Source organism: Sceloporus undulatus, chromosome 5, assembly GCF_019175285.1.
Source record: "Sceloporus undulatus isolate JIND9_A2432 ecotype Alabama chromosome 5, SceUnd_v1.1, whole genome shotgun sequence".
Classification (NCBI taxonomy): Eukaryota; Metazoa; Chordata; class Lepidosauria; order Squamata; family Phrynosomatidae; genus Sceloporus; species Sceloporus undulatus.
Window position 1 is genome coordinate 75,835,304 of NC_056526.1, and position 12,867 is coordinate 75,848,170.

The 12,867-nt window shown below is 39.7% G+C and overlaps 1 protein-coding gene across 1 annotated transcript in view; it reads right to left on the minus strand.

Annotated features, from left to right (window-relative positions):
- The window catches only part of TRABD (TraB domain containing), a 40,769-nt gene that overhangs the window by 13,378 nt on the left and 14,524 nt on the right, over positions 1 to 12,867 (minus strand). Inside the window, exons 2-5 of the mRNA XM_042469549.1 lie at positions 10,977 to 11,032; positions 6,305 to 6,383; positions 4,669 to 4,835; positions 4,059 to 4,199 (exon numbers count right to left, since the gene is read on the minus strand). Of these exons, the coding sequence (XP_042325483.1) occupies positions 4,059 to 4,199; positions 4,669 to 4,835; positions 6,305 to 6,383; positions 10,977 to 10,997 (408 nt within the window). The 5' untranslated portion in view covers positions 10,998 to 11,032. The remainder of the gene's footprint in view (positions 1 to 4,058; positions 4,200 to 4,668; positions 4,836 to 6,304; positions 6,384 to 10,976; positions 11,033 to 12,867) is intronic.

The following is a 12,867-nucleotide window of genomic DNA, read 5'->3' on the forward strand; positions in this document are numbered from 1 at the left end:
AAAAACAAAACAAAACTGAACAATGCATCATATGATCTGCCTGGAGATACACTGGTCCCCCGGGTTACGAAATACCCAGGTTACGAAATTTTCGGGATACGAAAAAATCCCCTAGGGATTTATTGTTTCGGCTTACGAAGGTTTTTTCAGGTTACGAAAAAACCCCGGCGCTGTTTTAAATGGAGCCGCGGCGCAGCCGCGGCTTTTTCCCCATTAGCGCCTATGGGCTGTTCGGCTTACGAAGTATCCCGGGTTACGAAAGCGGCGGCGGAACGAATTAATTTCGTAACCCGGGGTACCAGTGTACTACGGTAATACATGGAGATAATGGCATAAATTGGCAGTAGTCACTTCACAGAGTTTCCCCAATAGTCACTTGCAATGATGGATGGGATAACATGGACCACAGAACCAGGCTGACTAGCTAGTTTAGGAAGTGCTGGGAACACAGCCTTTGGCCTAATCTCATAAGGCACTCAATCTAGTCTGAAAAGTTCAGTGCAAATGATCAGTTCATTACTATGCAAGAACAAACTGTTCCTTCTTCAACAACCTGTGAGGTGAGGAGGTAAGGAGAGGGAGAGACGAGAGACTGACAGGGAGAAAAAACAAGACACCAGAAAGTGAAAAGGCCTGGGCTTCATTTTTTTATTCTGCCCCTGCCCACGAGAGCCCCAACCACTGCCACATGTCATCCCCTCAAAAGATTATGTGTGCATGTGTCTTCAAGTTGCCTGTCAATTTATTGATTTCATAGGGTTTTCTTAGGCATGGAATACTCAGAGCTGGTTTTGCCAGTTCTTTCCTCTGAAATTTAGCCTACAGCTTGTGGTAGTCTCTCATCCAAGTACTAATAAGGGCTGACCCAACTTAGCTTCCAACATTGTATGGGATCTGGTGCCTTTAGGGTATTTAGGCTACCCTAACAATTTACCCTGAAGGAATTTAGCCTTTCAAAGGGATAAATTGCAGAAGTGATGAAGAATTCTGATGTGTGATGCTTCATGTTCAATTTTATTACTTTATGTATTATCATCTTAATGTTGTACATTTGGTTTTATTTTATTTTTTACCCATTTTTGTATCTTGAACCTGTGGTATAGATTTTTATGATCAGTTTTATAACTATGTCTCATTTTTAGGTACTGTACTTCTAATGTACTTATATTGTTTTACATTTATATGACATCCATACAGTACTCTATATACATTTTAGATTCTGTGTTATTACATTTTAGCTCTTTTCTAATTGCTTTAGAATTTCTATAGGATTTTATAGTGTGTTTTACTTGTATTAGTGTTATTTCGTGATATTTTGAAATGGCCTAAGGGCTAATCAACAAACACAGAGCCTTTCAAAGAAATTAAATTAAATTAAAAGATTCCCCCATCCAGAGCTAGGCAGCTTGGTTCATGCAAAGTTTTCTTATCCTGATTTCAGTGAGTACTTAATATAGCAAACAGTGTCCCACATCCTTTTGGAAAGGGGCTGTACAGACTGCCCCAAGGGGCAGCCTGCAGCAGCAACTACATGCTGTGGCCCTGATCTTGCCTTTTTGCAACCTGGAAAGGGCGCCATAGCTGCTGGCGCCGCAGCTTTTTAGCGTTCCTTTGGCCCTGTGTCATGTAGATGCAATGCCAGAGGAGGCTGTGACATCACGCACCATGTGGTGCGGCACATGGCATCACGCCAGCCTGGGTGTAGAATCGGGCCGTGCGTCGTGTGGATGCTCCGTCCCCTGGCCGGCCTTAATGGCCAGTAGGTACACCCCCTTTGTTAAGCAGGCCTTCATTGCTCTATTGCAGTATAGCTGCTAGGTTGAAAGTATGTAAATTCTTCCCATTCATAGGCCAAGGATCAATTCAAAGAGGGGGTTCAGAGAGAATAGAATCATAGAGTTGGAAGAGACCATCCTAGTTGCATAGTTTTGTCAAGAAGAGCCACGTTTGTCTTGTCTAACATCCAAATTTATCTGTTTATCAAATGATCAACAATGAGTCTTCAGATACTATTATTCCCATCACATTCTCCACTCTTTTATCTCTCTAGTGTGCACATTTGCTGGTAACGACTAACTTGATACCCTCTGGAAACTTACGAAAGGGACTTAACTTTTTCATACCACCATCCAAAATGAAATAAGGCCCAAGGCAGATCATTCAGTGAAGTCATTTTCCTGTTCCTAATTTATATCTAATACTTCTGGGCATTAGGTAATATGCAGTCAGTCATTCTGCTAATGCTGACTCACTGAAATTCCTAAATGATTCTTTATGAGTACATAAGCTTTGCTGTTTCATTTTATCCTACAATCATCATTTTCTGCCTTTGTATAACTTGGCACAGGTGTATCTGTTCTCATCAAAAAGTCTTTAGACCATCCGTTTTAGTCCTTCAAAAATATTACTTGCACCTTGAGCTTGTTTGGAGGTTCTAGCAGGGGAGCGCAGCTATCGTATACCCTTGACTGAAGAACGCTACACTCCTTCTATGTGGGATGGTTGTCCTCTTTCACTGAGTGTGTAGCTTCGGGAGGGACGCACATGGAGCGGTGAGGGAGGAAGGGGACACCTGCCTAGCCAGCCAGATGAGCCAAATCAACCCTGGCCATCAATGGGGTGACCGATGTCGCAGCCAGATAGCCCTCACATCCAACAGTCTTAATAATAACAACAGTCTTAAGTGGATCCTTTTAACCTGCAACATACATTGGGTGATAAGCAGGGATTTTATCCAAACTACATCAGCCAGAGCCAAAATGGCATAGGGCTCTTGAGCAGTCTTGGGAATCTGATAAGTACATGCCTATTTCACACCCTAGGCCCACTACTGTGGTCCTTAACTGTGAAAAATGAGTTTGAGGTAAAAGCACTGGGCACTTATATGAACAGTGAACAGTTACTCTCTTTTGAATAGAATGGTTATAGAACACAAGGTAGGAGAGAAAACAAGACCACTCTCTCCTTCTAATGGCTCTCTTGCTCCCTCTGTTTAAAAGAGAAAGGAAAAAACCAAGCACAGCAGATACCATTTAGTCACATCTTGTTAATTTACATGCCTGTTTTAGATTAACTGAACTCAACATAAGTGGAAACCTCAGTGCAAAATCCAGCTTGAATTCAATATTGGCTTTGGTTTGGGCAAAAATTATTCAAGTGCCTTAATCTAGAGCCATAGACAAGAGGTGTCCAGGAGTGCTTCCTGTGTATGTCATGAAGCAGATCAGCTATGAACATGATAAAATAGTATGTAAAAATGGAAATGTAACCTGATCAATATTATTCTGCAAGTGGTGAGTATCATGAACTTCCTGTCTCTGTCTCTCTCGGCCTTGCCTCTCTAAGAACAATAGAGAAGACCAGAGACATAATAGAGATCAGTGACATTCAGATGATGCACACCCTGAACGTGGCTGGAAGCCAACCCGTGAACAGCTCTTTCCCAGAGAACCAGCCCAAAAAGGAGCAGTAAATTATAGCTCCTTTTGGGGCCTGGTTCAGAACCGCAGTGGCGGCCTGAATTAAGGCTAGGTGCATATGGCTGTGTGATCCTGGGGTGAATGGTGGCACCACAATCCCAGTGTGGATCTTATGCGCCGTATGGTTCTCCCCATAGTAAATCTGGACGAAAAGGAGGGGGTCTAGATATAAAAGCAAAAGAACCATATGCTGAAAGCTGCGCGGAGAGAAGAGGCAGTGTGTCCCTCAGGGAACAAATGGGCGTGCACCCATGGCGTGCGCGCACTTCTGTCGCACCACCGCGTGCACAAACCCCATTCATTTAAATGGGGCTCGAGCATAGATGGAATTTGCTTTAGCGGGGAAGTCTGGAACAGATCACACATAAAAAGTAAGGGCGTACTGTACTTTCTACAGAAACCCTACTCAAGGGATCCCCGAATATGAACATGAAGGCTCATCTGAAGAGCTATATTGTGTAGTCACACAAGCCTCAATTGGGGCAGATTATAAAAACTGTGGAAAATATTTCAGACTGTTTGTGATGAATTGCCTCATACACACAAGGGGTTCAGGTTTTGTCACTGCTGAACTCATACCTGCTTTATAGCCTGCTGAAGTTTCTCCAGATTGATTTCTTTGGCTTCTTTTAGTAACGTTCTTTCATCCATTTTTAACATAGAAACTCTATACTGGCACAGTTCAACCACGACTACATCAGGCTGTACCTCTTGTATTGTCTGAAAAAGATTCAGTCACAGGATTACCAGCAAGATTGAAAAGCAATGCACTATCGATTCTTCTAAAAGTAAGTATAAGAGGTTGTTGAAATTCTACCCACACTTCTAGTCATTCTATATCTGTCTGCAAAGAGAGTTAAAAATACAGAATACATATCCCATTTGCCTCTTCTAAATTCTGTAATTCCCATATCAGATCTCAAGGGTGGGGTGAATCCATAACACTCCCCTATATGTGTTCACACACATACATATTTAGAACATGTATAGGATGAAGATATACTCACAGAATGAGATCAGGGTGAATGAAATACCTATCACAGAACACGGTATACACCAGAAAGGCTGCATGGTAAATTGGTTTCGTATAAACTATACTCTCAACCTTAACTACATTATAACAGCTTTCTTTTAAACACTAAATAATAATGGTTTTCACAGAAGAAATGTACTACAGGTTTAAATTTACCTTTACTACATCTCTTTTGCTGCTGTCACTGAAGTGGGCAGTGCCAACAACATAGACTTTGGAGCCCTCTTCCGTGGCAAGTTCTGTCACAGTGCTTGGAAGGCTGGGCTTCTTCTGTCTCTTCTTCATCTTCATCTCCAAAAGTATCTTTAAAGCATCTGCATCAGCTTCATAGATTTAAACAGAAAAATATTACTTTAAGATATTATTCAACATTCTGTAAAAGCCCAGTGAAGTGAATATGAACAGGCTAGAATATCTGTATTACAAAGAAGCTGATTTCTTTCCCTCAATGAACATTTTAAGGACACAGATGGGTTTGATGGTGGGTATGTTTGAGAAATATGCCATGAGATTCCTATCTTGTGTCTTTTTGTGCCCTGTTCACCACCCATTTGCTTGCATTTCTCCCAGAAGTGCAGCTTCACTATTTAAAAAACAAAGTAAAAGAAGAGCTTATTAACATGGGAATTCCAGCCAAACAGTTAATCACAGAGGTTGAGTATTGATGACACATAGCCCATCAGATTTAACTATCTCACAATATCACTGAACCAAAGGGAAGACAATGCTTGCTTTTGAACCAGCTCAGAATTGTTATCATGTTTATCACCCTCTTCCTTCTCTCTCTGTGGAGCTGCACTTTGCAAAGACAATTTTGTAAAACAATTCCCCTTTTGGCACTGCCATAGCTTACAGAAACATAAAGCTAAGAAAGTAAAGCATTATGGAACACTAACACTGATGACAGATTAACTTTGATTACAGATTAACATCCTTGGCATCCTTATTTAAGATAAGTCTATTGCTGTGTTCAATGGGCCTTACTTCCTCATAACTATTTTGAACAGCTGTATTCTTTGCTATTCCTTCCTTACTGCCAGCCTCATTCAATTTTGTATTTTAGGCTGAATCTGCACTACAGAAATAATCCAGGTAGACGTCAGTTTAACTGCCATGACTCAATGCTATAGAATTCTGTAAATTATAGTTTGTTGTGGCAGCTCTCTAAGAGAAAAAGCTAAATGTCTCACAAAACTGCAGTTCCCAGAATTCCATAGCATTGAGCCATGACAGTTAAAGTGCTGTCAACCTGGATTATTTCTGCAGTGTGGATGCAGCCTTACTCATGTTTTGAGCGACTAGCTGGAGTTAAAGGGACCTGTAGTCAAAAGCTTAAAGAGAGTATCATGTTGTAGATAACTGCACTTGCAGACACTGTTGGACTGCAAGTGTCTTCATCCGTCACCACTGGGTAGGACTGCTGGAAGTTGCAATCCTACAATATCTGAAGGGTCCCAATCCAATCTACACAGTCAGCAGAACACAGCAGTAGTCTGTGGTCACCTTGCTGTAAGAACAAATGAATAAGATCTACAAATATAAAAAAAGAGTTCCCAATGTGATGTACTAGCTTTCTACCTGCATTCAGAACATAACCACTGCTACTCTAAACAGACTTAAAATCCAAAGTGATACAGTCCATCGGACTACCTAAGGTTCACCATTTCAAGCTACTGCGCATGTAGACCAGACCCAGCTTTCCTTCTCAATCCCTAGTTTTAATAATAGTCATTAACTGTTTCAAAATAAGGTGAACATGTGAAATAAAAAGGTGCTACTGACTATAACATACAAATATTTGGTGTAATGTCTGAATCGTCTTTTGGGTCATCTCCTTGTGCATCAGGCGAAGGTGCTGGTTCTGCAGCAGCCTGGTTTGAATAAAAAAGAAGGGAAAGGGTGAATAGGTAGACGTTGATCAAAGTTTTTCATTCTTTTTTCACAGTAGCTGGCATATGAACTCACTTCTATAACAAACGTTCCATAACAGTACTAAAAGGCAAAGTTATTCTTAGGTGCTACTGCAATAATTTTCTTTCTTTAGAATGGCCTGGCCTGTGATCTCAAGACATCAGCACTTCCAGCTATAACCGCGGGATTTGTTGAATCCTCATTTGTCTCTTGAAATCTTGCTGGGTAGAAAGTAGACACTACCCTCTCCATCTGCCCTCAACCAATTCATAGGTATATCACATAAGATTATGAACATTGAACTGTAATTTATAGGTACCGTATATACTCATGTATAAGTTTAGAAATTTTAGTGAAAAAATTGACCACAAAAACCTGGGTTAACTTATCCACAGATAAGTACTATATCTTAACTCTTATAAAAAAAAAAAGGGAACTGCCCCTTTCTTTAAATTGTGTAGTGAAAGGTGACAGCTTAGTCCATTCTAGGAAAACCTAGAAGAAACACTAACTCCCTGTATCTTCTCTGCTTTTGGAATTCCTGGACCGGAAAACAGTGGCAGTAGTGGTAACTCTTGGGCACTTATATATATTGGGGGCAGGGAAAATATAAACACATGCAGCCCCTAAAGCTGCTTTTGTGACCTTGGCCCTTCTGCTTCTCTTGGACACCCTTTTTCAGGACAAATAAAAGTGTAATGTTCCTATCCTGGCAGTCACTGGGGGTAGCTAGTCACCTTTTAAATAGGCTGCACACACCCGTTTCAGATTTAAACTCATTTCTCAAAACTGGAAGTGTCCTTAACAATCTGGGCAACCCTGGAGATTCCCACGAGCTGGATATTGGTCCTCAGATCCATGCAGTTGTCCACCATCACTTAAAGCATGTATTACCCTGCTTTTCAGCTGGAAAGACTTTCAAAGCATCAGGTATTTTTCAGAAAAGCTTACGTATAGATAAAAACAAGCCAAGACAATCTGCATGCTCAGGCTTAAAGTCTGAAAACACAAAAAGGTTGGGGGTGGGTAGGAGAAAATGATGACCAAGATGCAGTTCAGCACTTGCAGAATGAAAAGCTCCACCTTCGACCTCTGTAGTTCAAGCAGACCAATATGGAATAAGATCAAAGACTACTAGCTGGTTCAGCAAATGGTGCTGGTATCTAGTGGCAGCTCATGGAGTGAGGTAATAATGTGTTTAGGTGTTTGGTTTGCTGGTCCTGTTGTTTTACTCAGGATCCTGCCACACTGCTCAATTGTAATGCTGTTATCTATTGCAGTTGCTATAATACTGTCTGAAGGTTTTATGGGATTTGCAACTTTGGGAGTGGTATTTAGAATTCTCACCCAGAAAGCTCTCATCAAATGATGAAAATGTATACATGCCAAAAAGAGTGTACGGCAAGAGTTACAGTATTTACTTTTATCAAAAAACGAATAATCTCCTTCTCTGAGGAGGGTGGCAAAAAACGAGAGATTAGTCCACCCTGGGAGAACCTAAAAGATGCACAGACACCCCTCTAGGAAGCACCAAAATGTAGTTATGGTTAACATGGCGAGATGACTGGCGGCATGGGGCAAAAGCCTGTCTTGGCTGACCATTTCATTCACTGAAAACCAGCAACTACACTGGGATGTGCAGGTCACCCACACCAGAAAAGGTGTAGGAGAAGCAGGGGCTTGTCAGGGGCTTCTTGGTTGGTTTCCCCAAACCTCCCAAATCAAGAAAGGATGAAGGAGGAAGCACGAGAAAGGTGAAGAGCAGCTGCTGTGGTGTTTTGGTAGCCCTTAGAGGTACTGGCTTTGCCAACAACTTTGTTTTAATGTATAAGAAAGAATTTAAAACAGAACTTTCAACTTTACAAACTTACAAGAACACTCTCAACAGCTGGAGGCTCCTTGAAAGAAACAGACAGAGAAAAAATAGGGACCGTGATATTATTTGAAGAAAGGCTCAGAGGAGTAATTTCAGTTTGAGTTTGTTTTGGAGAGGGAGTGGCGGGCTGGCTAGACAAATTAAGAGCTTTTGTGGGTGACATGGTAATGATATTAGAGGATTCATTAAAAGGAACAGACCAATTACTAGAAGAGATGAAAAGTTTTGGAAAATATTCAGGGTTTAAATTAAATAAAGAAAAAACATGGCTATTAACCAAAAATATGTCAAAAGAAGAAGAAAAGCTAACAAGCAAATCTGGATGTAAGATAGGGATTTTATTTTAGTTATTTAGGTATTCAGTTAACAAACAAAAATATCAATCTTTATGAGAATAATTATGAAGAAACATGGAAAGAAACTAACAAAGATGGAATAAACAGAATGGCGAGAATCTCTGTAATAAAAAAGAATGTTCTCCCAAAAATTATGTTTCTGCTTCTTAACTTACCAATTATAAAAAATGAAAAAATATTTTCAGAATGGAACAAGGAATTAAAAAATTTATCTGGAGAGTAAAAAACAAGAATAAAATGGGGAACATTAAAAGAAAGTAAAGAGAGAGGAGGATGTGCCCTACCGGATTTAAAACCATATTTTTGGCCCTGTGGTCTAGTGTGGATACAGGAATGGATGAAGTTAAACAACAAGAATTTATTGAATCTAGAAGGACCAAATTTAAGATACGGGTGGCATGCGTATATATAATACAACAAAGTCACTGTCAGATATTTTAATAACCATACAATCAGAAAAGCATTATTGAAGATATGGATGCAGGTAAAGAAATATTCTATGTAAAAACACCCTCATGGATATCTACAGAAGAGGCATTTTTCAGAAGATGAGAACAAAAACAAATATGGATAATGTATAAACATCTAATAAAGATAATCAAGGAAATATTGAAATAAAATCCAAAGAATAAATGAATAAAGAAAATATAAATATACAATGGTTTAACTACCTACAAATTAAGAGGAAATTTCAAGAGGGTATGAGAAATATGGGGACTGGAAAAAAAATCCAAAATGAGTTGAACAAAGCTTTGTGGGAAGCAGCTTTTAAAAAAGATACAAAAAATCTATAAAATATTAAAGATCAGAGAAATGGAGCAACATACTATCAAACACTATATGATAAAGTGGGGACAGGATATGGGCCATGTACTATAATTCCATTAGACAAATGGGAGCATGCATGGGAAAAACCCAGTAGGTTCACATTCTTTCAAGACTTAATAAATGTTGGAGATGTCATTAAGAAATTGATTTGTTATACCATACGTGGTGGTCATGTACAAAAATAAAAAAAATACTGGGCTAAGGTCCATATGGCAATTCAAAAAATATTTAAGATACACTTTCCGATGGACCCAGAGCTCTATCTGCTTAATATGACCTCCACCTTAAGAAAATAAGGTGAGAACAAACATTGGTGAGTACTACTCTACTTATGTGGCTAGGCTAACCATAGCAAAAAAATGGAAATTAGCAGATCTTTCACGCAATTTCATATTGTATCCAATGGAACAAATACTGAAAAATTAGAGCATCACTTGAAATTTGGGACTTGGTATATAAGACAATAAAAAAAAAAGAATGTAGTAGAGGGGATTATAGAGTACGGGGAAGAAGTTTTATAGAAGAAAGAACAGAATGGAAGTTAAAGAAGAAAATTGTATAATGTAATAAGAGCAATGGGAATATATGCAATGTAAGCAGCTATTACAATTTTATTTTTGTAAAAGCAATAATATATATATTTAAAAAAAATAACTCAGTTTGAACATTGTTTTGTGTCTAAGGGGTTATTCAGTCAGTGAAAATAATCTGGGATGAATCTTTGTTGTTCACCTCCATCCCGAATGCACCAGAATGTTTTTCAGGGTTTTCTTTTTAAGGGGGGAGAGCACTGCCAACACCCCCCCCCCCCCCTTTCCCCGGGGAAATTTTACCCCGGGGCCCCCCCCCCCCCCCCGGTTTTCCAAGATATTCACATCATCAACAGTGTAACTATGTGAATAGACCTGGGATTGAACCCTGCATGTCTGGCTGCATCTTTCTCCTCTGATAAGGGGAGAGGAGGATCCCATTGTCTCTTGGCAGCCAGAGGCTCCAGGGAACAGTAGGCAATGTTGCCGCCGCTGCTGCCTTCAGACATCTGGCTGGGGGCAGTTTCTCACAGTGGTCGCCAGCACCCTTGAGGGGGAGGCACAGGGCTGGCAAGCACGTCTGAGCAACAGAACATGAAGAGATGCAAAGAGATGCTGTTCAGGTGGAAAAAATAGTGTGGATAACAAACCCAGAGTGCATGAGTTGGCTTATTCGAATCATTGCACTACAAAAAATGACATCTGAATAACCCCTGAAACTAAGAGCCTGAAATTGTTAACTCATCAGCTATTCTACAGGATATAATAAACTAAGTTCATCTGCTTGTTAATTGGTTAGTTCTGACTCAAACTTGTCCAAGACTGAGGTCACCTGGATGCCTAGGACCCAAATCCAAAAAGGGATTCTAAAAGGAGACTGAAGGATAAGATGAAAATGGCAGGGTGTCAAGATTAGGAACCATGAGGCCAGCCTTGAATGGATCAATGTCACACCAGATTTACCTCCTGCTGTTGCTCCTCCATCACTGGAATGTTCTTTAAGCTTCAGCAATTAAGATCTGCAAAACAATAGAGAAGTTCAGGAGATATAATTAGCAAAGCCTAGAGTACTTCTCAAAAAGATTGGGTTAAAAGTATTGTTTAACATTTTGCAATAAAAGAAGCCACCCCATCTGCCCAGGCAAATCTGTAAAAAAACAAAACAAAAACACAACAGTATGACAAATCACACTACTAAAGATACTGAAAGGTGGTGATGAGCTTTGCCATCTGTTGCCAGTTTGACTGTTGCTCAAGCAAACTCTAGCAAAAACATTGCTTACTTGTTCATCAAAAAAAGATGAAAAAAGTGACATACAGGGAAGTCCATAGTTGTATATCCTACAGAGGCACTTAAGCAGTCCATTAAATTTGGTCAAACATCCTCAAGCAAGTTCTCCATTACTTTCTTTCCTCCTTCCTCTTCCTGAAAGGACTACTTTATCAGAAACACAGTGTGCAAAGAGCTGTGTCCATGGGATGGTTCAAATCTATTTCCTTCCAAAAGATGGCACAAGTCATGCAAACAATGAAGGGCGATTCAGACCTCAATACTTTATACCACAAAGATGTCACCACATCATATGGCTAGTCTTCCAGAATTTATCACAACTATGAAACATTAGAAGAAACCATCATGTGCATCAAAAGAATATTTTAAACCCAAACTATTCACCAGCTTGCCACAGGCAGGCGTTTTAGCAGCCTTGGACTGAAGCAAAATGACGGGTCAGCCAAACTATAACTTCAGCCTAGTATTTCTACCTCTCTCTTCTGCCCAGCAATTTCCAATATTCCAGCTGAGGGAACAAAAGGTAAAAAGTATTCTGCAGTGTACTACACAATCTAGTGCTGTGGTCAGACTGTTGGACTGGGGCATGGGAGATCCAGATTCAAGTCCTTACTGAGCTGTGAAACTTAGTAGATGACCTTGGGTCAGTCACTCCCTCTCTAGGGTTGTTGTGAAAGTGAAGGAGGAGAGCCACGTACAACACCTTCAGCAAATTATATAAAGACATGATACAAATGTAACTAATAAATAAAAGCACACGCAGGAACAGCATATGTACCTTACATCAGATTAAAGTGATGTAAACTAATTCTTTGATCTTTTTATATGCTTGCCAGACGTTCTAGCTACTGTTGGTCAAATAAAAAATACAGTAGATACTAAAACAGACAAAAATGTCACCATGTGTTATGAACACTGGAAAAAGTACCCTTCAAACATGGTATCTAAAACATTTTTGTAACAAAACCATATATAAGCAACATTTTCCAAGGTTTAAAATTTCTTATAAAGTTTGCTGTTAGCACTAATTGCATGTGATGAATTAAAACAATATAAAGAGAATTAATTGCACATCAAACACTTGCCATCCTCGAAAAGAAGAAAAACAAAAACAGCGTTCAAAGGGAAACAGCTGAACAAGAATTCATCAGAAAGATCAATTCTATCTCCTGTGGCTTGAATAAAGTGAAAGGATACTTATTTGACTGCATACCTTAACAATCTTATCTATGTTGTTTGGTTGTATCCTCCTCAACTTTTGTTCTTTTTATGGCCAAGATTGAAAAAATGTTCTCCGTTAGTAATTTTTTCCCATTTCTATTCACTTTGGCCTTGCTGAAAGCTTAAACTTTCTCTCTTTTACACTTGTTTTGGTGAAAGATTATTCATCACCACATATAGGATAATCTGCTTATCTAAACTAGGATGATTCTCAATGACGATATAAATTATAGTCCTCACTCCATATTTGCTGGGGTTGCCCAGGGAGAGGATCTGGGAGGAGAAGGGTCTCAGAGAGGCCAAGGCGCCTCTCTTGCCTTTGCCTCCCCAATCTCTCCCTAG